Source organism: Papaver somniferum, chromosome 11 (genome assembly GCF_003573695.1).
Source record: "Papaver somniferum cultivar HN1 chromosome 11, ASM357369v1, whole genome shotgun sequence".
Classification (NCBI taxonomy): domain Eukaryota; kingdom Viridiplantae; phylum Streptophyta; class Magnoliopsida; order Ranunculales; family Papaveraceae; genus Papaver; species Papaver somniferum.
The window spans coordinates 43,262,264-43,287,738 of record NC_039368.1 but is presented as its reverse complement, the minus strand read 5'-3'; the positions used below and the strand labels follow the sequence as shown (position 1 = coordinate 43,287,738).

The 25,475-nt window shown below is 36.6% G+C and overlaps 2 protein-coding genes across 5 annotated transcripts; one reads left to right on the top strand and one right to left on the bottom strand.

Annotated features, from left to right (window-relative positions):
- The first annotated feature begins 8,468 nt into the window (after positions 1–8,468).
- On the top strand, positions 8,469–10,781 carry LOC113322698. Of its 2 annotated transcripts, none has more exons than XM_026570837.1 (3): positions 8,469–8,591; positions 10,216–10,312; positions 10,417–10,781. In XM_026570837.1, exons 1-3 carry the CDS (start codon positions 8,487–8,489, stop codon positions 10,560–10,562), a joined length of 348 nt encoding a protein of 115 aa, XP_026426622.1. In that variant the 5' UTR covers positions 8,469–8,486; the 3' UTR covers positions 10,563–10,781. The 2 variants fall into 2 exon arrangements, with proteins under 2 accessions (XP_026426622.1, XP_026426623.1); XM_026570838.1 differs by having other exon boundaries at positions 8,481–8,591; positions 10,211–10,312.
- Positions 10,782–10,868: 87 nt separating this feature from the next.
- LOC113322697 (leucine-rich repeat receptor-like tyrosine-protein kinase PXC3) lies at positions 10,869–16,889 on the bottom strand. Of its 3 annotated transcripts, none has more exons than XR_003347259.1 (4): positions 13,764–16,889; positions 13,338–13,667; positions 11,633–12,559; positions 10,869–11,544 (listed from the first exon to the last, which is right to left on the bottom strand). XR_003347259.1 is itself a non-coding variant. In XM_026570836.1 (2 exons), the coding sequence occupies exons 1-2, from the start codon at positions 16,108–16,110 to the stop codon at positions 13,348–13,350; spliced, it is 2,667 nt and encodes an 888-aa protein (XP_026426621.1). In that variant the 5' UTR covers positions 16,111–16,888; the 3' UTR covers positions 13,076–13,347. The 3 variants fall into 3 exon arrangements, 1 of the variants encoding a protein (XP_026426621.1); XR_003347258.1 differs by having other exon boundaries at positions 10,871–11,544; positions 13,101–13,667; positions 13,764–16,888; XM_026570836.1 differs by lacking the exons at positions 10,869–11,544; positions 11,633–12,559 and having other exon boundaries at positions 13,076–13,667; positions 13,764–16,888.
- Between the last annotated feature and the right edge of the window lie 8,586 nt (positions 16,890–25,475).

Here is a 25,475-nt window from a genome sequence, read left to right as displayed (position 1 = left end):
TTATCTGAACTAAGGTTTGTGAGATGTGGTGTATTAGGTGATTGGGAAATTACCGTGTCCGTGGTCAGAGTATAAACGAAGTTTGTGACATGAAATTGAAAAGGAACATGGCTACCAGGCGCATGTGGATGAACACAAGTCTTCCAAAGCTGAAAAAGGAGAGAACATCAAACACAACTCTAAGCGTAGTCTTCATAAGAAAGGTATGTTTCGTAAAACTGAATCCGGCATTACTTTAATTAAGGGTGATTGTTATGTTTGTAAAATTCCTGGCCAGACTGTAGTAAAGTGTAGACAACATAAAACCTTAATAAGTAGAAAGTTAATGCTAATTTAGTTGAAACAAATTAGAACGAGTTCATTGACATGATGTTGGAAGTTATTTTAATAACCAATGTGAGAGATTGGTGGGTGGACTCTGGAGCCACTAAGTATGTTTGTTGAAACAGAGACCTATTCACCTCTTATCAGAGGATAAGGGATGTCTAGAAACTATATATGAGTAACTCATCTGCGACATAGGTTGCATAAAAGGGAAAGGTCGAGCATAAGCTCATATCTGTAATATTCTCACACTGAATGAAGTTTTCATGTTCCGAGCATATGAACGAATCTTGTATCTTGTTCTCTTGAAGATGGTAAAAGATTGAAGATCTTAATTAAATGTGGAAAACTTGTTATAACTAAGGGCATTGATTTTTTAGGCAACAGTTATAGGACTTAGGGTCTATATAAGTTTAAAGGAAAATCTGATGAAATGAACATAGTTGATTCTTATGCTTTCTTTTGTGTGTCTTTAAATGTTTTGCATGGTAGACTTGGAACCGTAAAATTATAAGTCAATGCATAAACTGCCTAGCATAGGCTACGTACCCAAATTTAGTTTGGATCTTGAACACAAAAGTGAAATGAATGCGCTATAAAATCTTTTAGAACAAATGTTCAGAGTAATTCTAAGCCCTTAGAATTAATTCAGTTAGGCCTAGTTGACATGAGTTCAACCCAAAACCACTATGGTAAAAGATGGTTTATAACTTCATGGATGATTGTACGAGGTACTATCTTGTATACTTTCTTAGGGATAAGGATGATGCCTTAGAAGCCTTAAGATGTTTAAACTTGAAGTTCAAAACCAATTAGAAGCCTTGAACATAACAACTGTATCCTTAAGAAGATGATAATTTCCATGTTGATTAGTTCAGGATTACCTGCGGGATTGTGGGGGGAGGCAGTCCTCTTAACTCGTATATCCTGAATATAGTACCCTTAAGGATCAGATGAAAATCCATATGATTTATGAAAAGGTAGATGACCTTCTTATGAATACGTCAAATTGTGGGGGTGTTTGACTAAGATTGTCCTTCCTCTTCCTAAAAGAACTAGATAAAAACCAAAAATGTTGATTGTTTCTTCATATAGGGTATGCTGAGTATACTTCTACATATAGATTTTTGGTTGTGTGTTCTGATTTTTCATACTTTGGTGTGATTTTTCTAACTTTGTTGTGAATACTATTACATAATCTAGGGATGTTGAGTTCTTTGAACATGTTTATTCTTAAACCTGTACCTCATTAGAGATGTGTTGTTGATCCCCTAGATTTATTTTCAAATAGTCAGAACTTATCTTAAAGGAAGATCAAATTAAGGTTGAGCCTAAGAGAAGTAAAACAATTAGACTTGAGACTTCTTATGAAGCCGACTTCATAACATGCCTAGCTTAGTCTAAGCTCCGGACTTGTAAATAAGCCTTGATATCTACTGAAACCCAATCTGGTAAGAAGCTTCATTCAGTGAAATGGACTCAGTCCGTCGGAACCTGACTTGGGAGGTTTCTAGTTTACCTCCAGAGAGTAAGACCATGAGATGTAAATGAGTCTTTAAGAGGAAACATTAGGTATATGTAACTGTGGAAAAATATTAGGCTAAGTTGGTATCTAAAGGCTATAAACTAAAAGAAGGTGTATATTTCCTTGATTCTTATTCACATGTGACGAGATTTACTTCAATTGAGATGCTAATTGTTATTGCTGTCATAAACAAATTAGAGATACATCGGATGGATGTTAAGACATCTTTTCTAAAATTGTGAATTAGATAAAGAAATTTACATAGACCAACCTGAGGACTTTGTAGTGAAAGGTTATGATGACAAAGTTTGTAAGTTGAACAAAATTTTGTATGGTTTATAAAATTAGCACGTAAACAGAGACATGGAAAATTTGATCATGTGGTAATGTGTAATGGATTTAAGTTAATGAATCTGATAAGTATATTTACAAGTAACTTGTTAAGGATGCCTGTATGATTGTATGCTTGTATATTGATGATATGCTTATACTTGATACAAACATAGATGTGATTAATTCCACACAAAATATGCGTTGAATGAGAACGTTGACTTGAAAGACTTAAGCCCTGTTGATGTAATCTTAGGGATGAGGATTAGAAAATAATCTAACATATGTAGTCTTAGTCATTCTCATTATGTTAAATTTATTCTTAAGAGATACAATCAGCGTGATTGTAAGCCTGCTTGTACTCCGTACGATTATTCTTGTAGACTCAAGAAAAAAAGGTAATGGAGTATCTTAACTTGAATACTCAAGAGTTATAGGATGTCTGATGAATTTAATGAACTGTAAGAGTCTAGACATTGCCTATATTGTGAGTAAGTTAAGTAGATATAATTGTAGTCCAGAGCAATAGCATTCAGATGCACTGAGTAGAGTATTATGGTACCTAAAATACTCTATTACCTTTTATTTGATTTATGAAAGGTATCTTGTTGTCCTTGAGGGACTTTGTGATGTAAACTGGATAGTTGACTCAGAGGAGTCTAAGTCTACGAGTGGATATGTTTCACTCTAGCATGAGGGTTTGTTTTTGGAAGATTTACAAACAAACATATATTGCTCAATTCATTATGGAATCTGAGAGTATTGAGTTAGATAAAGCACGAGAGGGGGTCGAGTGCCTAAGATGCTTTTTAGGAGACATTCCTCTCTGGCATAGGCCTGTGCCAGCTATATCTATACATTGTGTTAGCCAAGCTATAATAGCTAAAGCTGAAAATAACCAATCTTAATCAGCGTTATTTTCATTGATTGGATAAAGTCCAAGGAAAATATCGCGCAACCTTTGACGAAAGGTTTATCCCAAGAGATAGTTAGAAATGCATCGAGGGGAAGGGGCTTAAGCTCATAAATTAAACTTGCCATGAAGGATACTCAACCTTGCTGACTGGAGATCCCAAGATCAAGGTTTCGAATGAGACAACTGATTTGTGGTGGGTAAAGGTAAACACTATCAGAGAATTTTATTCTTTATCCCTTCCCTATGGTGTAGACGTGATAGTGTGACTGCATGTGAAGGATGACTTTTAAGAAGTCTTAATGAGTTATATAGTTTCAATTTAAGATTGAAGTGGGGTGTAGCAGTAACACTCTTTATGGAAACTCACCTATCTGAATGAGGAAGTGGGCCGCTTCCTATGAGAATATGAGCTTTGATTCTCTAGAGCATTCAGAGAAACAAGATATGTCCAGGGCCAAATTGGACAAAACGGCACGAGCTTGGCAGCAACCTTGGAGATATCACCCGTGGTTGTTATCGCGAATTACATCAAATGCTAGCAGTTCAAGACATAGTTCACTGTCTCTAGCAAGTAATTCCGGTAATATCTCACTAAGCGAAGGTTCAAGACCTCATGGACACCTCTGTCTAAAATGGTATTTCCTGTGCTTTTTATGTAATGTTCGTTTTGATGGTTTTGGTATTACTGGAACTTAGGACCTAAAGGTCACTAAGGGTTCACTAGTTCATGCTTTTTCACTTTGGTGAAAGATACCTATAGTCTCACCATGTGAGAACTAAAGATGAAAGCTCTCAATACTATTATGATTTGTGCAATCCATAGTATGACCCTGGGGTCAACACACTTTTGTGTGAGGGGGAGGACGTAGAAATGACTAGTATGATTTCAACACTTGCACGATCAGTCTGTTTGGATCGTGAGATTGGGATGTTGATTTACCAAGATCTATCTGTGTTTTCATGTTTTGTTAAGTTTTCATTCATGTGGGGGATTGTTGGAAAACGATTAATAAAAAATATTTTTTTAAAGTTTTAATAAAAATTATAATTTATTGTTTTCTTTTGTGAATGAAACTTATTAGTCCCACATTGTGGAGTTTCTAATTTTTAGTAGTTTTAAGAAACTATATAAACCTTTTAGTCCCACATCGGGGAGTTTTTCTTCTTAAGTTGTATTTGTCAATTATATAAACAAATTCGATATTTTTGTAAAATCTATGGGAAAGGGGTTGCTCTATATTTAGAAGGACCCCTAAGGGAAAAAACATTTTATACTGTTTTCTCAAGTGTTCGAGATTTTCCTTTATGGTTTTTTCAGAGTTGCCAAGCTCAAGTTGAGCATCTACTACATATGCTAGTAGTAGGTGTAGTAGGGTGTTTTATCCTGGAGATATGAGGAGCTTGTTCGTTGTTCGTTTCATCAAATCGATCACTTCCATTATAAAGGAGCTAAGTATCAATAACTTTTGCTTATTTGATTTTTCCTTGTTTTTGATTACTGCACCCAACAAGTTTTTCCTTTTTATTGCTAGTTTTAAGTTTTGGGGTTTTCTGATTGTTGCAATGCGTGCAGACCGACCAGCTCTTGGATTCTGATGAACACTCTAATTTTCTAAAGAAACGTGGTGACAATCCAGCCGATTACAGGCCTGACATCGCTCAGCAGGTCAGTGAATTTCTCCGTTTTATGGTCTCATGAAAACTTTCCGCTTTGTTAATGAATTGAATGGACGGTGACATCGTAGACATAGCTTGTATACACAAAAATCCTCATGTGTCGGATAAAGTTAAACATAATTGTTAACTCAGTTGTATAATTTATGATGATCTGCAGGCATTGCTTGCGGTATTAGATAGTCCACTTAACAAGGCTGGGAAGCTACAAGCTGTTTATGTGAGAACCGAGAAAGGGGTGCTTAACTTTTAAGAACTTTTAAGAGGTTTTGTGGTATCATGGGTAAGTTTAACGGGTTTTCTGATAGATGCTTCTGTTATTGTTATTATCGCGTATTGTTTTTCTTTTTCTTTGCTTGTTCAAGTTCAGTTTTCTAATGTGTTTGTGTCAATTACTACTGCAGTGCAGCTACTATGAAAATTGAGTATAACTGTCACTGGAAAGAGGGAAAAGCTTTTGCGTGTGATTAATAAAAAAGTACATCGGCATTTACCACTCAACTCTCGTAGAATTGGTGAGTTCATTAGAAATATTAATCAGATACTTTATGTACATCAATCATGTTTTTTATGGTGGTCTTTTTCAACCCAGGGCTATAAAATGTTTTTCCCTTAAAACAATTGTACTCCCAGTTTAGTACGACGAACTTCTTTGCTACTAGTTCTGTGAATTCTATTCCTTTACCAAAATTTATATATGGATTTTCTCATTTTTGTGCACTTTAAGTACATAACTTCCCATTGAGTTTTCTCTGTGTCTTTCGTGCATATGATGATTCTGTAGTACTTTCTATCCCGATCCCTTTTTTTTTTTTTGCATCCATATGGTTTGTACAGAATATATCACATTTGATGTTTCCTTTTTGTATGACACTTGAATTACTATTCTGCAGTATCTATCTATTCTCAGTATGTGAAAACTGTTACAGTTGTGTTTACTAGCAAAACACAATATAGTCTACCTTGCCTTTGAAGCTCATTTCAATTTATATTCTGCTTTAATATTTTACTCTGGGTTTTGCAGTTTCTAGATATCCTTTGAGTGCTGCATTGGTCGGATATGCAACGCCTTGGAGCTAAAGTGGAATATTGTATAAACATGTTCAGAGATTGGGGGCTAAATTTCTTAACCCTGTAGTTTTAGATAAGCGTGATGTGGATCCTTATAGACAAGATGTTACCAATTTTCAGCAACAAAGGCTATATAAGCTTTCTATTTTTATAAGGATGTTGTGCGTTAGCGGTAAGCTCATTTAATATCTGGAAGAGGTGAAAATCATATAATTCATTCTATTAACTGGAAAGTCTTGAGATTTGCTAGAACTAGTCTATCCATAATTAATTTAACTGGAAGGAAAGATTGCACTGTTGCTTATAGCCTGGATTGCCTTCCCATTGTCGTATCCATCCAGTATTTCATGTTTCACTATTGAAACTCAAATTGGAAGCTACTGTGAATGTTGATGCTGCTTTGCCTACCACTGTTGGCCACTTTGAAATGGAACCTGAATTAATTTTGGAACGAGGAATGTTCAAGCATAATAATCATGCTGTCACTCGTTGGCTAATAAGTGGTAGCATCTCCCTGAAGCTATGCTCGCAACATCCAGCACCACCTTTTATATGTTTCTTTATTTACTGTTAGCTTATCTTATTTAGGTTGTTTGGTGTTTGGTGTTTGAGTTTGATTCCTTTCACTAGAACTTGCCTTTTTTAGGATTTCCAAAAACTATATATATTCCTGTTGTACAGCTCTCTTTGATTCATTCAATACAAATATTTCAAGGTGGTTGATCTCCATTCAAAAGATCAATTTATCTAGCTTTAGCACTAGATAGAACCCTAACATGCTCCCTGTCTCTTTTCCTTTTAAAGAGCGTTTTGATTTCACGTCTAAGTCTAAACCATTGGAAGTTACGTCTAAGTCTAAAGCATGTGAAGCATGCGATGTAGGTAAAGATATTACCTCAGTTGTTGTAAATTCTGGAGAACGTGATATGGAAATGAATATTGATCTATCTGATTCATCTGAATTTCCTCCTCTTCTACTTGAACCTGTCGTACGCACTACTTCTAGAGGAAGATATAAAACTAAGTCCAAGTCTGAAGAATATAATGTAGGTGAGAATGTTAGCTCAGCTGTAAAGTGTGTAGAATATTACATAGAGAAGAATATCAAATTACCCGGGGATACAGATGTTGAATCTGATGATGGGAAAGATGATGATGATGATGGATTTGAAGATCAGAATGATGATGCTCGTCTTTGTGATCCTGAAACATGGTGGGAGACAGTGAATGATGCCCTCATCGAAATTAAACAAATTTGGAGAAAGGAGGAGGAGGAGGAGGGGAAGAAGGAGAAGGAGGAGGGAAGGATTACATACCGTGTTTATGTCGACACTTATTTTAAGCGTAACAGATATCCCAGGTTTGGGATTCTTCTGAAAGATCCTTCTAAAACTGCTTTGTTGGGTGTTGTTAAGAAAAGCACAAGTAGACGAGTTCCCCAGTTGCATACCCACTTGGAGGGGATGTTGATAGCAGCAGAACTTGCCAAGGACTATGTTGACAAGAAAGAAGCTACTCAAGGAAAAGAAATTGTGATATATATTTATAGCAATTCTGGATATGCTGTTAATGTTGTTAGAGAGGGTTGGCAACCTGAAAACGAGCAATTTACAGAAGGTGTGAAGAGAATAGTGAAGCAGTTGAAGGTGTTCACTGCTACAAATAATATGTTTATTTGTGATGTTACCCGCTTTGGAAATAGAGCTGTTGATTATTTGGCAAGGTCGCCCACCTTAAAGGTGGGTAAGAAAATTTCAAAGAAGGATTTTGATAAGAAGTTGCAAACTCTCATGAAACAAGATAAAATATCGGACGATATGAAGAGTGGGCGTTCTACTCCAGAAGATAGAGCAATTATCTGGGCTGAGCACAGAGCTGCGCTCGGTTAAAATGCACATGTGATATTGGTTGTTATAGTTTTCTGGCATCTTTTGTTCTTCTTCCATTTCGTTGCGAGCAACCCTGTGAAGATGATGTGCTTTCTATGAGTTATTTTATGTTGGTGTTCATTCTGATTCAAATGCTGCTCCTAAGGTATATTTTGCTTCCTCGTTAATATTTTTACTTTGGTTTTTGCAGTTTCTAAGTACCCTCTAAGTGATGCGTGCTGCATTGGTCGGATCTGCAATGCCTTGGACCTAATGTGGAATATTGTATAAACATATTCAGAGCTTGGGGGCTAGGTTTCTTAATCATGTAGTTCTAGTTAAGAGTGATGCAGATCCCTTAAAGACAAGATGTACCAATTTTCAGCAACAAAGGCTATAAGCTTTCTCTTTTTATTTATTGTAAAATGATAGTATGACTTTAGTTAGGATGCTGTGCGTTAGCGGTACTCTCTTGCGTAAATTATCCTATTAACAGCAAAGTCTTGAGATTTGCTAGTTTTGGGGTTCAGATGTCTTGTAATCCTTGCATATTCCATGAACCTGTAAGACTGTTGAAGATTTTCTATCCCAGAACAAGGCGGATAACCTTTACCAGCCTAGTAAACACTCCCGGAGGCCGGAGCCAAGCTTAACCTTTCTAGCACGGGTCCTTGACCAGGACCAGCCAAAAAAAAGGGTCGGACAGAAATGGCATGAACATAAAATATCAGGGTCAAACTGGTAAAAACTGAAAACATGTATTGATATAACACTGGAAATGAGGCTCCCATGGAATAGTTTCAGATTGAATAGGCCTTCTTCGTATTCGCTGTCTCTCTCTCTAAATTCAATCAAGCTAGGGTTTCTCTACAGAAGAAGAAAGGTCAGATCTCTCTTCTTAATCTAAAATCGATTCATCTAGAAATCCAATAATCTTTTGTTAATATGTATCCCCTTTTTCTGTGTTTTTAGATTACGTTGTCTTCCTTAAAATTGTTATTAATCTTCATTTAGTTTTCATTTTCTCTGCAATTAGTGAGGCATTTTGTTACCTATTATATGAATAAATCTTTATCCGTTTTGTTTCTCCGTTTTGTTTCTCCTGAACAATATTTGTTTGTTATAATTATATCTAGGGTTTTGTATGTGCCCGCTACTTTGATTTTTCTTTAGATTGTACAGGTAGATCTGTTAGTTTTTATGAGTTTCTTCGATTCTTGTAACTTCTGTTGTTGACTTGATTTTGATTTTTTTTTTTTTTTTATTGTTGCAAATCCGAAAATGAGCGTGGGAGGTGTCACTTGCTTGACTGAAAAATTTAATTAAAATTTAGTATGCAGTGAAAGGTTAACTCTGTACATGTTGAATCTCTAGAGCAATGTCTTATGTCCTATTGTATACTGATAGCTCTTTCAGATAGAAATTGTATCTTAGTTGCGAAATCTGTTTGATATTGGTTAATGGTATACCATCTATAAGCATAATGCTTTAAAAAAAAAAGTTATAGGCAAATCCGTAAAACCACAAATCTTGAGAACAATGACAAGTACTGAAATGAATCACCATAATTTTACTTGTATGTTATGTCTTATAACTTTTGATATCCAAATACATGTTTATGGAAAAGACTTTGGAGGTTTTGTTATTTTCTTTAACTGGAGTCTGTATGGCAAATATCAACCCTAGATAGAAGCACTGCCAGTTCAAAAACTATACATGGTATCGATATATACAAGTAACAGCCACTGCAAAGAAGGCTGTACACGTATGCCGTCACGACTGCCTTATTAGTTATTACATGTTATGTTAGGTGTTATCATTATAATTTTCTCTAATATCTGTGCAAGTGGTAGAACCTTCAAATTAACAGACGCTATTCAATTCCCAAACCCACTGTTGGTACAAGTTATAAACACTAGCTAGAGAGTTATCAAAACTGGAAGCTCTAATAGGCAAGATGATCTATCCCGTTTTGTAATTTGATTTGTGAGGAGTGATGACCATATCCCTCTTTAGGATTTAGGAAAGCGTGCACTTACTTAGGAACAAAGCAGATAATTGTATATGTTATCCTGCTTAAGTTGGGTGTTTCCTTACCATCAGGTTGTGCAATTCATCGATTGTTTCCATGATAGAAGGGTTTCTGTGGTTGAGTTATAAAGATCAGGGTCTGTGGTTGAGTTGTGGATGTTTCTTAAAGAGTATCTGGCAAACCTTAGGAGTTGCAGTGCATTAAGCTCTCCCTTTTTGAATTGATGAATGGAATTATGGTTCCAATTGTCTAAAGACAGTAATTCAGTAGCTCTCTAAGTTTAGAGAGAAATCTATAACAGTGATTAATAAATTATTATCTAGTCTGCAAAATAGTAAAAATAGGAAACCTGCGTGCCTCTGGTTTTTTTGCTACTTTCCAGCATAATTCGTCCTGTTACTTTTTTAAGCTTTGTAACAGAAATTGATTTTCTCTTATATGTAATATCTGATGTCTTTATATTTCCTCAGTTCAGACAATGACAGCAGCCAAAATCATTGGAGCTGTGGTAGGAACTACAGTACTTGCATTCGGGTTGGATCATGTTATATCTGATAGGAAGTTGTTTGGAGGTAATAGTTTCAGTGTGGTGTTTTAAGTTTTTTTTTTAATACATATATCAGGGTTTTTAATCTATTTTTTTTTTTCTATATGATGTATTCCCCAAACACCACAGGGACTACTCCGTCAACTGTTTCAAACCAGGCATGGTGGCAAGAAACTGATAAGAAGTTCCAGTCGTGGCCTCGTGTAGCAGGACCCCCAGTTGTTATGAACCCCATCAGTCGCCAGAATTTTATTGTTAAGTCTCGTGATGAATAAAGTGCTGTAGTATCATCTGTGGTGCGTGATTAGTATTCAATCTGCCCCTGAAAGTGGATACTCTAATGGAAGTAGCTCATCTACTTGAAGTCTGATTATAATGACTACTTATTTTTATCACATTGTGTAGTTGTTTTTGCGGATATAGGTATTGGTCAATAATGATAAAAACCTGATTGGGAGCACAATATGCACCTTGTGATTGTTCTGATTGTGCTATGGTTTTTTTTTTTTTCCCAGAATCACGATTCTTTTTTCTGCCTTCTAGTTTCTGGTGACACCCCTAAGATCTACATTGTGAAGAGATGATAAAATGATCTACTGTATTGATCACAGCTTAATCTTACAACTGAGTGCTTACAGAGTTTATATACCAGACTCGGACAACTCTCATATATCACCGACACTCTCACGTGTGGCTCACAGGCTTTACATAACAAGACTCATGTGCTGTCACACACACACACACTCTATCACTCCCCCTCAATCTCAAGGTGTCTTGAAAAGAAGCCTTGAGAGTGTACATAACAAGACTACTGTGCTGTCACACTCACACACACTACACAGTAGAGACGGTTAATGCAGAGGTTGCATGAAAGTAGAAGCAGCAGAAGAGTAATATAGGATGCAAATCAAACTGCAACTATGGTTGTAGTGTTGCAGGTGGTGAAGCACAAAACATGAGCAGCGCCGGGTGATAATGTTGCAGGAGCAGTTGATGTAGAGAGACCCGCAGACGAACAACTGTTGGAGCAGAGACATAACATTCCTTCTTCTCATGATGATCAAGCAGGTGAGGTAGCAGCAAAAGGTAATGTAGGAGTGGTAGAGGTAGACATGAAGAACTGTGGTGGAGACATGAGTAGGCATATATAATGCTGGTGTAGTATAAACATATCGTTGTTGCCGCAGGAGCAGAGCATGATAAATTCATACTAGATACACAAGCCAATACGACGAATTCAAACTTGAAGTACCAACACTGGAATAGTCACAGTAAACAACATGAGCTTGTGCAGTAATAATTGCGGCAGAATGAAAGTAATTCAAACCAAGGCTGAGTGGCTGACCTGACTGTAGTGGACTAAGTGTTGCATAAGCCTGAACTTTGTATGCTGTGTAGAAAATATGCACACTGTACGCTGTGTAGATAACCTGCACTCTATGTTCTTATGTAGAGAAGTATGCTGTGGAGATAACAAGTAGGTGGAGGACCCCCTGAAATCTGTGTAGATGTCCTTCACAAAGCATATATCTGCAACGCCTGGATTCCAGGCATAGAGCCTGCATCTTTATAGCCTTGTACGAACCAGAATCATGTGAAAACTCCTCCAAAGGCAGTTGAACTTCAAATGTTCAGCAACATGAGCTTGTAAGATGCATACACTACCTTCATACACACTTGCATATCCAGGAGGAAGAAGAAATAATACCAAGAGGAAGTATCACAATTAGCAATTGCCATTGGTTCATGAGAAGCATATCACTGTGAATACAACACACTCTAGCTAAAGCAGAAACTTCTTATAGCGCAACAATGCATACTTCCAAGGCATGTTCCGGACAGATGAGAACAGTGGTCTTCACGCTGCACCTTACTGAAAACCAATACCAGTACTATCGCCAAACCGAGATGCGCACATATATGAGGAGAATAAAAACAGCCTTGAATAACCAACAATAGAAATAAACCACACTCATATAAGATCTCATACATCCATACGCTGTTACAGAACAACATCTGCTCTTGGTTTTATTCACACACAGACGAAATAAACCAACAAGAAAGAATTTCCAGCAAGAAACCATAACAACCACTGGAGGTTGAATAACAAGCAAACAATAAAAAAACAAGCAGCAGCCACAGCAATGTATGCCTCCACCGCACAATTTTATTTATATACACAACAAACTGGAAGAACATCTCATGCCAATGAAAAAGTAGGAGGCAGAGTTTGATAAGTGAGAAAAACTCACTAACTGCATCCAAATGAACACTGCATCCAAATGAACACTGCATCAGGCACTCATGTTGATCCATCAACACACACACACACACAGAACAGAAGGCATCAACTGTCTTTCTGAATAAGATTCACTAATCCAAGTCTAACTTGTAACGCCTAGAAAGTTCACCGTATATTCAAGTAAACCAGTATCATAAAACAACTTATTCTAGGTAGTATGCCAATTTATTCAACATTCAGATTACTTGGACTGCATGTTCATTAATGTGATTGAGCAACTGCAAGTAAAAAATAATAATTTTATGTAAACACTATGGTCACCTACGCAAAGCTCATGAAAATTATAGCCCTGCAATTCGTCTACTGCACTTAACAATTCCAGTAAGAAATTAGGAGCGCAGGTCTGACTCCATTGGTATAGGTATTCTAGTTTACTTATCAAAGACAGCTAAAACCTGCATTCTCCTAATCGAACTACCTCCCATACTACAATGAGTTATCCAAACTAATTATAACTTGTTGAATACTAATGTACTCTTGTTTTCATAAATTCAGGGTGTTAAAAACGCACCTCCGAAATTCATTTCCAACGCGATTGGTGAAAATTACAATCTCATAAAAAACTGTACGGTACACAGTTGGATAATTGAAGGAGTAAACCAAATAAGACATCATCATCATTTGCTCCTTCAACACCCTTCCCAAAATCCCTCTTCAAGATTCCATGTTCTAGGCTTCTACTTAAATGAAAGCTGTTGAATAATATATAACAATAAATTTGGAAATGTAGAGAGCAACTACATTTTACCGTATCAGGTTCAGTTTACTTCTTGAAGAAGTTCCACCACTTTCTTCATTTTAGGCCGTTTAGCCGGTGTTGTATCAGTGCAAAGCAAGGCAACTTTCAGAACTGCAAGCATTTGTTTCCTCCAAGCAAATGAAACGGTACTCAACCTTGAATCCAAAATTTGCTCTGGTGTGTCTCCTCTTTCTGGTGCAGTATGAACCCATTTCACTAAATCTATTCCTTCACCAAACGATTCATCAACTGGTGATCTAGTTGTGAGAATCTCAAGCAACACCACACCATAACTGTAAACATTTCCAGGTGCCGTAACTTGCATTGTATATGCATATTCTGATTAAAAGAGACAAGAAAGAAGCAATTAAGCTGGCGTGAACACGTGAAGGTAAGAACATCAGTAAATTTATAAGATATAGTAAGTGCAAGTACCTGGGGGAATATAACCAAATGATCCTGCCACCGCACTTATGCTTGCGGTGCCTTTGGACGGATCTAAGAGCTTTGAGATTTCAATTTCCCCGAGTAGAGGCTTCAAATTGGAATCTAAGATAACGTTACTTGTCGAGATATCTAGATGGATAATGGCAACATGATGAAGAAATGCCAAACCTTCTGCAACTCCGATGGCAATTGAGAGTCTTGTTGGCCAGTCAGGTTCAAAATCTTTTTCAGCAGCAATCGAGTCACGAAAGTGCTGGGCTAAGGTTCCATTTGGTAAGTAATTGTGCAGCAAAATAGCTGATTCTTCGTAGATGACAAAACCAACAGGCCTAATCAAATGCTCATGGAAAAGCTTACTCAGCCGCTCTAGCTCTCTGATCATCTTGTTTTGATGATGGATAACTGTTCTGTCAATGGAATTCAACCTCTTCACAGATAAAATCAAGCCAGATGGCATAACTGCCTTATAAGTAGAACTGAAAGTTCCAGAGTGAAGCTTGTTGGATTCTTTAAGAGTTGCTTTAACAACAGAGTCGAAATCTATGGCCTGTTTGAGATTCTCAACAAAGACATTGCCTGCTATTATTAGAGCTGGATCAGGATTTTTCTCTTCTGCAATTTCTTCAGATTTTGCAGCCATTTCTTGTTTCTCCCTCATCATAAAAAGAAACACGACAATTGAAACAGAAACAAATACTGCTAAACCAGACCCAATTACTGCTAATACAACCTTGTACGAAACCCTGTGATGATAAGTTTGGTCTGAATCAAAAGAATTCCCACAAGATATGCCTAACGGCTCTCCACAAAGTCCCTTATTCCCATAAAAACTTGAATTTGGACTCTTCTGAAAAGGTGTGAAGACTGGCACTTGGCCTGTAAGAGAGTTATGTGAAAAATTAACTTCTATCAAACTCAGCATTCCCTTTAGCGCCGATGGGATACTGCCAGAGAGCTGATTACTCGAGATATCCAGAGCAACAAGCTTATCGAGTTTACCCAACTCGGACGGTAGAGATCCATGAAGATGATTGAAGCTCAAATTCAAAGCTATCTGCAAATTCTTAATCTGACCCATCTCAGGAGGGATAATTCCAGTGAGGTAGTTGTTACCCAGTTGCAATTCAAGTAGCTTTACGCAGTTTCCGATCTCACTGGGAATTTCCCCTCGCAATGAATTCTGACTTACACGAAGGAACTGTAATTTTGGAGCCTTACAGAGTTCTCTTGGTAGTGTTCCATTCAATCTATTAATACTAAGATCAAGCTTGCTAAGATTCTTGCACTTAAGAAGGGAATCAGGAATTTCTCCAATGAGACTGTTACCAGATAGAATTAACTCCTGCAAATTTGCAAGTTCTCCAAACTCCGGCGGAACAGTCCCGGTGAAGCCGTTGAAGGCTAAATTCAGGAGAGTTAAGTTATTGCATTGAGCAAATTCTCGAACAACTTCCCCGGACAGGTTATTGTTATCAGCTTCGAAGTAAGTAAGGCTACTGATATTTCCAACTGAAGTAGGTATGCTTCCTGTGAGTTTATTGTCTCCAATTCGAAGATTTGAAAGACCTTGACAGCTTCCAACAGATAAAGGAAGATTTCCAACAAGTTTATTCATGGTTAACACTAGAACTTCAAGCTTCCCAGAAGAAAATATGCTTTCAGGTATGGGTCCTTCGAGTAAATTCGAATGAAGATTCAACAAACGAAGACCAGACAGGGAGCCTAAATTGCTAGGAATTTTTCCACTTAAGTCATTCTCATATGCTGCAAAAACTCTTAGCTTGGTAAAGTTCCCTATCCATGAAGGAACGGAACCATTCAATCTATTACCTGAAACTTGAAGATCTTGTAAATTTTCAAGATTCTTCAATTCATCAGGTATATTAGAGACGAGATAGTTGCCGGAAAGGTTTAACGATCTAAGGTTTTTGAGTTTACCCAATTCTGGAGGAATTGAACTTCCAAAAATGTTCAAAGATAAATCAAGAAATTCAAGCTGAGTGAGATTACCAAATGAAGAAGGAATTGATCCTTGAAGCTTATTATTAGAAAGATCTAACCACTTCAAAGCTTTCAGTTCTGAGATTAAAGTAATATTACCTCCGATTTTGCGGTCCGAAAGCTCAAGCATTTCAACCAAAGAAAGATCAGAATTGCAGCGTACACCCTCCCAAGAACAGTAACTTGAATCATTTGAACTCCAGATAGGAATTCCAAGTTCTTTTTTAAGAGCCACCATTATCAACTGGTCATTATTCTGAGCAATAAGAAGCTGAATTCTCCATAGAATGCTAATCAGCAGAAGTGAAATTCTACTCCTCCTAAAAGGAGTCATCGGAAACCCCAAAAAATGCACAGAAAAATATACTACTTTTTTTTTGGGTTCTCAGACAAAAACCATCGAAGTAGTAAATCAATGTCTGAACAGAAAATTAATACCCTTGTATTTTCTAGTTCAAACTCCAACACCTGTGGAGAAAAACCATTTCTTGTTTTTTCCAAAACTCAAGCTTTAAATGAAGAAATCCCTGAACTTTAAAACCAAAAAAAATAATCCTTCTTTTTGCAACACTTCATCAAACAACTAAAGCACCAAAAGATGAACCCCACTTTTCTCACTGTCTTTAAGCTCAGATGAGCTCTGCTAGATCTTCAAATTTAATGGAAATCTCTGAACTATAAACCCAAATCTTCACTTCAAGTAAGAAAAACCCACTTTAAAAACATCTACCAAAACTCACTCCTTTACTCCTTGAAGAAACAGTTAACCACTGAAAAGTTGGCTTTGAAAACTCAGGACTGATGATGAAACAACTTCAACTTTCTCTTTCTCTTTCTCTTTTTCACTAATTTCAACTACAGCAAAGTAATAATGTATGAAAAAAACGTGAAAAGAAGTGGTTTCTTTTGTTTTTACAGAAAAACAGTGAATGTAAGAAGCAATCCTTGTTAAATCAATTCAGACAGTGTAATGCAATGGAATAAAGGGAAAGGTATCAGGGTTTTATGTACTACTGGTTTCACAGTCCAAGACCAGTTTTCTACTTACTTCACTGTGACCAGACACACAACTCATAGCTTTTACTCCTAAGCCAAAAATTCCCTTCACGGGGAAATCAACAGTTTCATTAATCAATGGAGACACTTATTTATATTTTCGGCTAGAAACAATTATAAAATAATATCATGTTATATTTATAGCAAATGAATAAATCCCTTCAATTACTCTAATTTTTGCTCTCTTGAAATTTTTTAAATATTTTAGAATTTTCAGGGGAGACAAACAAATATTATAACATACTTTTATATGTTCCATCAATGATGAACCGTACCAACTAACCCGAGTCTTGTGGTACGAGTGACCTACAATCTTGTTTTGAAACAATTAAGAAAATATAAGTGAATTTGTAGTTTTACCCATGCAATTCAATCGATGTAGAGTTAGGGGTGAAACTGATGCTGAGTTGGTAAGAAGATCTTTAGATGAATGGCGAAGATAGAAAAATATGGTTTTCCGTTTCGAAGGTTGTTTCGAAATCTTAAGTCCGCGAACCTAGTCTGCGAACTTGAAAAGGTTATATATCTGAAGATGATATCTGAACTTAAACTTAAAAATACTAAGGAATGCATTTGGCAAACCGTGACTATAAAATTCATGAACCGATTCAATTGAATCAAATCATCTTTGCTTCAATTGTGTCTTGTGTAGTACATGAGATTTCTTTGCAATTGAACAACTCTCTAACTAGTTCATCTTGAGGTCATTTGAACTAGTTGTGGTGAAGAAGAACATGGTTTATATGAAATGCTCACATGGCTAACCATTTGGTTAACTATTGTTGAACCAACAAGTGCATACGTTTGGGTACGATTAACAACACTAGAAGCGTGCATTGTCAAGTGTGTGTAACAAACTAAGTTTTCGATCTAACGGTTGAGAAATATTAGCTTGAATATAAATCAGGTTTTCATCTAATGGTGGATATTGATTGCTTTGTTACCAAGGTAACTTAATTGCAAACCATGATTTGAAAGACTATATAAGGGATACATCTGGTATTGTGCAAAACTAATCCCCACACCTCACGTGTGATACTAGTTTGCGTACTAGAGTCGGTTCTCCTTTAACCTTTGGTTTTCTTCTTCTAAAACCAGGTTAACGACTTAAAGACTTCATTGGGATTGTGAAGCCAGACCGATACTACTTTTATCATAGTTGTGTGATCTGATCTTGCATCTTCTATCGTACGAGTACAATCAGATTGATTGGCTTGATATTGATATATCCGATAGGCAAGATATAAAAAATAATCACAAACATCTTTGTCTCATTGTTTGTGATTCCGCAACATCTTGTTTCGCTACCATACGACTAAGATTGTTGTGAGGTGATTGATAACTTTAGGTTGTTCTTCGGGAATATAAGACCGGATTATCAATTGGTTCCTGTTCACCTTAATTATTATCAAAAGACGGAACAAAACCTTTTAGGGTTTATCTGTGGGAGACAGATTGATCCTTTGATAAACTTGTCTGTGCGAGACAGACTTGTTTATTGTCAAAGCCTGCGATTTTAGGTCGTAGCAACTCTTAGTTGTGGGTGAGATCAGCTAAGGGAATCAAGTGCGCGACATCCTGCTGGGATCAGAGGCGTAGGGAGTACAACTGTACCTTGGATCAGTGGGAGCCTTATTGGGGTTCAACTACAGTCAAGTCCGAAGTTAGCTTGGAGTAGGCTAATTTCTGTAGCGGCTTAATATAGTGTGTGTTCAATCTGGACTAGGTCCCGGGGTTTTTCAGCATTTGCGGTTTCCTCGTTAACAAAATTTCTGGTGTCTGTGTTATTTCTATTTCCGCATTATATTGGTTTATTTTTATAATTGAAATAATACAGGTTGTGCGTTAGATCATCAATTAGAGTAATCCAACCTTTGGTTGTTGATTGTTATTGATTGATCCTTGGATATTGGTCTTTGGTACCATCCAAGTTATTCTTGTATTTGATTAGAACTCGCAGTTCTTGCTTGAGTAAATTAAATCAAGAAGAGAGATATGAACTCGTTGATATAATTTTAATTGATTGAGTCTTGTTGATTCTCTTAAAAGTATATTCGAGTTTGTCCATACAAATTGCTAAGAGAAATATTGGGTGTTGTTGTTATACCCCCGCTTTTTCACTTGGTATCAGAGCAGGCAAACACGTTCAAGACCTTACAAGTCTGTGTTTGTAGCGATCTGACTCTATGGACAGATGTGCTATCTCTATTAACGTACCACCAGTCTTCGATGGCTCTAATTACTTATGGTGGAAAATTTTTATGCAAGCTTTTCTTTAAGCCCGTGATTTTCAATCATGGGTATATGTTGTTAATGGATATGATGCTCCCGTTGTGGCAGTTGGAGATGTAAAAGTTCCCAAGAATATTGGTGAATACAGTCCTGCTGAGATACTTGCTGCAAAGCAAAATTCCGACGGTTTGAATGCTATTACCCCAAATCTTCAGCACCATTTGTCAAATTGCACTAGGTCTAAAGATGCTTGGGATATCTTAGAAACCGTATTTGAAGGTAACCCAGTGAAAAGGAAGTTAGGCTTCAAAATCTTAATTCCGATTGGGAGAACCTTCGTATGGCAGATGAAGATACATTTGATGAGTTCAATCACAGAGTTTCTGAAATTGTTAATGCATCTTTTGCATTGGGTAAGACTATTCCTGAAAAGGATATTGTGATGAAAATTCTCAGATCGCTGCCATCTAGATACGAGTCTAAGAAGCATGCCATCGTTGAGGGAAATAATCTTGATAATCTTTCTAGAAATACATTGGTTGGAAAGCTAAAGATCTTTGATAATGATCATACATCCAAAATCGGAAAGGATGTTGCCTTTAAAGCACATAAGAACACTAAATTACTTGATAAAAGTAAAAGTGTTTATGTATCTGAGGATGATCAGTGTGACGTGATTTTTCGGATGAAGATCTTGACAAATCAGTCTCTTGATCACAAGACAGTTTAGGGATCTTCTATTGAAGAGAAGTAAATGATTTTCAAGAGACAAACCTAGGTCATCAGATAAACCTCACAATCGCGTTCCACCTAAAAACAAGATACTGACGAGGCTGATGACCAGGATATGCCACGGTGCTTTAAGTGTAAAGGTTTTGGTCATTTTGCAAACGAGTGCCCAAATCGTAGAAAATACAGTGGGAACAAAGGTCTTGTTGTAACACTTGATGAGATGTCTGATATCTATGATTCTGATGAAGATAGGAAATCAAGTGTTGGTATTTTATGTGAAAACATTGATTTTGATAATTGTAGCAATACATATATCAACCTTGATGGTTTTGGTGAAGAAGAGAATCCAATAAAGATGGAAGAATCAATTGACCCATTATTTGGAAACTCTATTTGTAATGTTTCAGGATCTACTATGTGTCTGGCTGCTTTCACACCACAGATGCCTGAATATTATCCAAGTTTGACGTGATCGTTTTGTTCTCAGAAGGGTCATGAACTGTCAAGATGTTACAAGTACAAACATCAAGTGAGGCACGCCAACAAACTTCAACGAAGAGCAAATCGATTGGCAAGGAAGCTTAAATTTGCTCTGAAGATTGCTGAGGTATGTAGGATTTTATCTTCGTCTAAGAAGTTGGTTTCCAAAGACAAAATAAGACCATTGAAGAAGAAGGTATGGTCAAATCTCTTTGATAGACAGAAGTTAGAGGATTCCTCTCAAGAGGAAAATGATGGACAAATTGTTGTTCACCACAGCACAAATTAATTGTGTTGTTTGGTAAATCTTGTCTCATGTGCCTGATCAAAAGAGATAAGATTGTGTACCGCTCAGGCTTTAGGAAAAGTTTTTTTTCTTAGGTTTGTTTTTCCTGTCTATCAAATAAAGGGTTATTATCGACAATTATACTCTTTATAAGGTTTAGAGTTGGACGTCCACGAACCTGTTTAAAGATTGCGAACCCTACATTCCTTTTTCCTCTCTGAAATCCTTTATCTTAAAACTGCTTGATGAGATTGTGAATTCCACTCACAAAAACCAGTTGTTTATAACTGTTCTCCAAGCATCATGTCTTTGGATGAAAAAGATGTCAACATGATTGTTAAGACATCAATCAAGGAAAAAGAGAAATCTCCAGTAACTCCGTCCTTGAAAAGAAAGAGGAGGAATACAAGAAAGTCAAGGGTTGTCCCTTCTAACTCTCAGAAGTTTTCTGATGTTCTTGATGAGTTGAAGGAAATAAGAAAGGAGATTCGTGAAATAAAGGCTTGCGTTTTATGATCTTTGGAAATTCCGAAAGCCCTGGTTCGACATCATCAGCCAAGACGGTTTGTTGATATTAACTCCTATCTCCACGAACCTTATATCCAATGGCTTTTGATGACAAGGAGTTCGAGAATGGTAAAGAATTTCTCAAAGATATTGTTTCCTAATATGTGTTCTTTTTGGCTTAGTTGGAAGAATAACTAGTGCCTTGAATAGCAATGATTGTGACTACACATAGCTATTATTTTTCATCTTCTTGTTCTTTTGTAGGTTTATTGGTTCAAATTCTAAAAACTGTTTGGAGGATGATGTTTTTGCTGTATTAATCTTTATGATTTGTTATATTGCAATTTGTTATGGGATATTGGTGTTTACGTCCGTGAACTATGTTTGTCCCATACTTTGTCAAAAGTAAAGTCGTTCGTGATTGGTATTCACATACTTGTAAAAGAATAAATGGACTTTTGACAAATACAAAAGTTAAGCCTATATAGTCAAATAGTTGATGGAAGATAGGTTAAAATCTTTTGTTTTCAAGGATTATGTCTATTAAATATCGTTATGCAGATAGTGGTGGAAAATAGAATGAATCCTTGTGTATTCCGCAGTATTGATCATCCCCGGTCCATATTTTATGTATTACTGTGAGGCTCCGTAATTTATCTTATGTTGAGCACTATACAACCAAGTTGATTTTTTAGCTTAGTTGGTGTTCCATGAGATATGTTATGTCGAGCATATTGAACTAAATTAATCATCTTGTTTGGTTTTTTAGTTATTGCTCCGTAAGTTTTCTTATGTCGAGCAAAACAAATGACAGTTAAATTGATTAGTTTTGCGATTAGTTTGGTTGTGTATTCCAATTAGATTAATTATGGGTTCTCTTGTAATTAATCTAGTTGAGTATTTTCGTGTCTCCATAAGTTCTCTTATGTTGAGCATAATCAATTGAATTGATCACTTTTTGTGATTAATTGGATTGATTTTTTTGGATATAAAAATCATTCCTATGGTTTTGGTGTCCAATAAAAATCCTTCTTTTCTTTTGAAATTAAGGTCGCTCTTGTTGTTTTTTCGGGAATGACATCAAATGGGGGAGAGTTCTTTTGAACTTGTGCTTAATGGTCATATCCTGAGGGGTGTGCGGCTGTGGAATTTTAGATGGGTTATCTTGTATCTTTAAACTCCTTAATGAATGCATTTAGCTTCGGCTTTATGATTGCATCTAAATTAGTTGGTATGTACTTTTCCTTTTGTCATGAAATGTCTCTCTCGGAAATTTCATTATGATCCCATTCTTGTACCTTTGCCAATTTTATTGACAAAAAAGGGGAGAATTAATATGTAGTTCACACTACAAATACATATGGTTTTCGGATCATTGTGTAAGGGGGAGTGGTTTCCATGTGAGATGGAGTATTGACTAAGGGGGGAGTGATACATATCACCATAGTATTATTGTTGAAGTTGTGATACAACGGGACTTTGACACTGTGTAATAATACTATGACATTGTATAACAATGATCGAGACCGATGCTTTCTCATTGTTATAGATACGTATCTTCAACAGCGGTGATGCTAAACTTACAACCTTTGGGATCATTGGAGTACTTGGAGGTGACGAAGATTTCGAGGAATGTTGAAGATTAGACATGTGGAATAGGAGCTACTAAAGTTTCTTTATCTTTTTTATATTCCATAGGTATTGATAGTTTTGTCACTAAAATTGACAAAGGGGGAGATTGTTAAAGCATTGCGCGTTCGAACTCGCATGTTGCTATCTCAAGCATGTTTGTCAATGTTAGTGATCAAAACTATAAGTCTTGATTTCTAGTCTATTATAGCTAAGTCTCGGACTGGGATAGAAAGTGTAGTTGAGCTCAATGACTTCATGGAGATTCATCATCAAGTAGAAGAACTACTCAAGGAACCGGTGGAACTTCTCGACAAAAAGGTATGTGAAGACTTGAACTTATCTATCACTCAAAAGTATATCTACTATATATCCTACTCTTTGAGACAAGAAGTCGTATTCTATATATATAGACTTTGATTATACACATTTGGTATTTCGAGACGAGTATACCTCGCCTATCTATATCTCGAAATATGAGTTGGTAAGCTTTTCGCTTTAACCAAGTTTATCTTTACCATGTGACGAAAGTCATGATATGTTTCAATCATCTTGAAAATTGCTTTGACGAGAAATGGTGTAACAACTATATAACGTCCTCTAAGAATGTTTCAATTATTGAAATGAGAGTTTAGATTACATAACCAATGGTGGACATAAGCATTTTTGTGGAAAGACATTTATGTATAAGTCCTATTCCTTGAACCAAAGTTTGCGAACTTTGTTGATAAAGAGAACCGGAAGAATGGCATGAGCCAAGTCTGCGAAATCAGTCCACGAACTGCCGAAGTTCTCAAACCCGACAATTTCTGCTGGAGTTGACAAACTATTTGCGTGAAACTAAGTCCGCGAAACCAGTCCGCGAGCCGACGAAGTTCTCATACCCCGAGAATTTTTGCTGGAGTTTGTAAACTCTGTCCGGTAACTTAAGTCCGCGAACCTAGTCAGCGAACTTGAGAAGGTTATATATCTGAATTTGATTTCTGAACTTAAACTTAAAAAGACTAAGGAATGCAGTTTGCAAACCGTGGCTATAAAAGTTCATGAACCGATTCAAGTGAATCAAATCATCTTTGCTTCAATTGTGTCTTGTGTAGTACATGAGATTTCTTTGCAATTGAACAACTCTCTAACTAGTTCATCTTGAAGTCATTTGAACTAGTTATGGTGAAGAAGAACATGATTTATATGAAATGCTCATATGGCTAACCATTTGGTTAACTATTGTTGAACCAAAAAGTGCATACGTTTGGGTACGGTTAACAAAACTAGAAGCGTGTATTGTCAAGTGTGTGTAACAAACTAAGTTTTCGATCTAACGGTTGAGAAATATTAGCTTGAATATAAATCAGGTTTTCATCTAATGGTGGATATTGATTGCTTTGTTACCAAGGTAACTTAATTGCAAACCCTGATTTGAAAGACTATATAAGGGAGACATCTGGTATTGTGCAAAACTAATCACCACACCTCACGTGTGATACTAGTTTGCGCACTAGAGTCGGTTCTCCTTTAACCTTTGGTTTTCTTCTTCTAAAACCAGGTTAACGACTTAAAGACTTCATTGGGATTGTGAAGCCAGACCGATACTACTTTTATCATAGTTGTGTGATCTGATCTTGCATCTTCTATCGTACGAGTACAATCATATTGATTGGCTTGAGATTGATATCTCCGATAGGCAAGATATAAAAAGTAATCACAAACATCTTCGTCTCATTGTTTGTGATTCCGCAACATCTTGTTTCGCTACCATACGATTAAGATTGTTGTGAGGTGATTGGTAACTCTAAGGTGTTCTTCGAGAATTTAAGACCGAATTATCAATTGGTTCATGTTCACCTTGATTATTATCAAAAGACGGAACAAAATCTTTTATGGTTTATTTGTGGATGCCATATTGATCCTTTGATAGACTTGTCTGTGTGAGACAGATTTGCTTATTATCAAGTCTTCGAATTTGGGTTGTAGCAACTCTTAGTTGTGGGTGAGATCAGCTAAGGGAATCAAGTGCGCAGTATCCTGCTGGGATCAGAGGTGTAGGGAGTACAACTGTACCTTGGATCAGTGGGAGACTGATTGGGGTTCAACTATAGTCCAGTCCGAAGTTAGCTTGGAATAGGCTAGTGTCTGTAGCGGCTAAATACAATGTGTGTTCAATCTGGACTAGGTCCCGGGGTTTTTCTGTATTTGCGGTTTCCTCGTTAACAAAATTTATGGTGTCTGTGTTATTTCTATTTCCGCATTATATTGGTTTATCTTTATAATTGAAATAATACAGGTTGTGCGTTAGATCATCAATTAGAGTAATCCAACCTTTGGTTGTTGATTGTCATTGATTGATCCTTGGATATTGGTCTTTGGTACCATCCAAGTTATTCCTTGTATTTGATTAGAACTCGCAGTTCTTGCTTGAGTAAATCAAATCAAGAAGAGAGATATGAACTCGTTGATATACTTTTAATTGATTGAGTCTTGTTGATTCTCTTAGAAGTATATTCGAGTTTTTCCATACAGATTGATAAGCGAAATACTGGGTGGTGTTGTTAGACCCCTGCCTTTTCAGTTAGACCCCCGCTTTTTCAATAAAGCATGGTTGTATGTAAGCGGCTGGCCAGGAATGACTAACTATCACGACCCGTATGACCTAATGCTGGGAAATCAAATCCCAAAATGTGCATGTTGTGAACACATTGCCGTTTTAGCAATCTGTGATATTGTGCTTCGGTAATATTCGTTTCAGCTTTTAATTCAAATTTCTATCATGGCATCTGTCG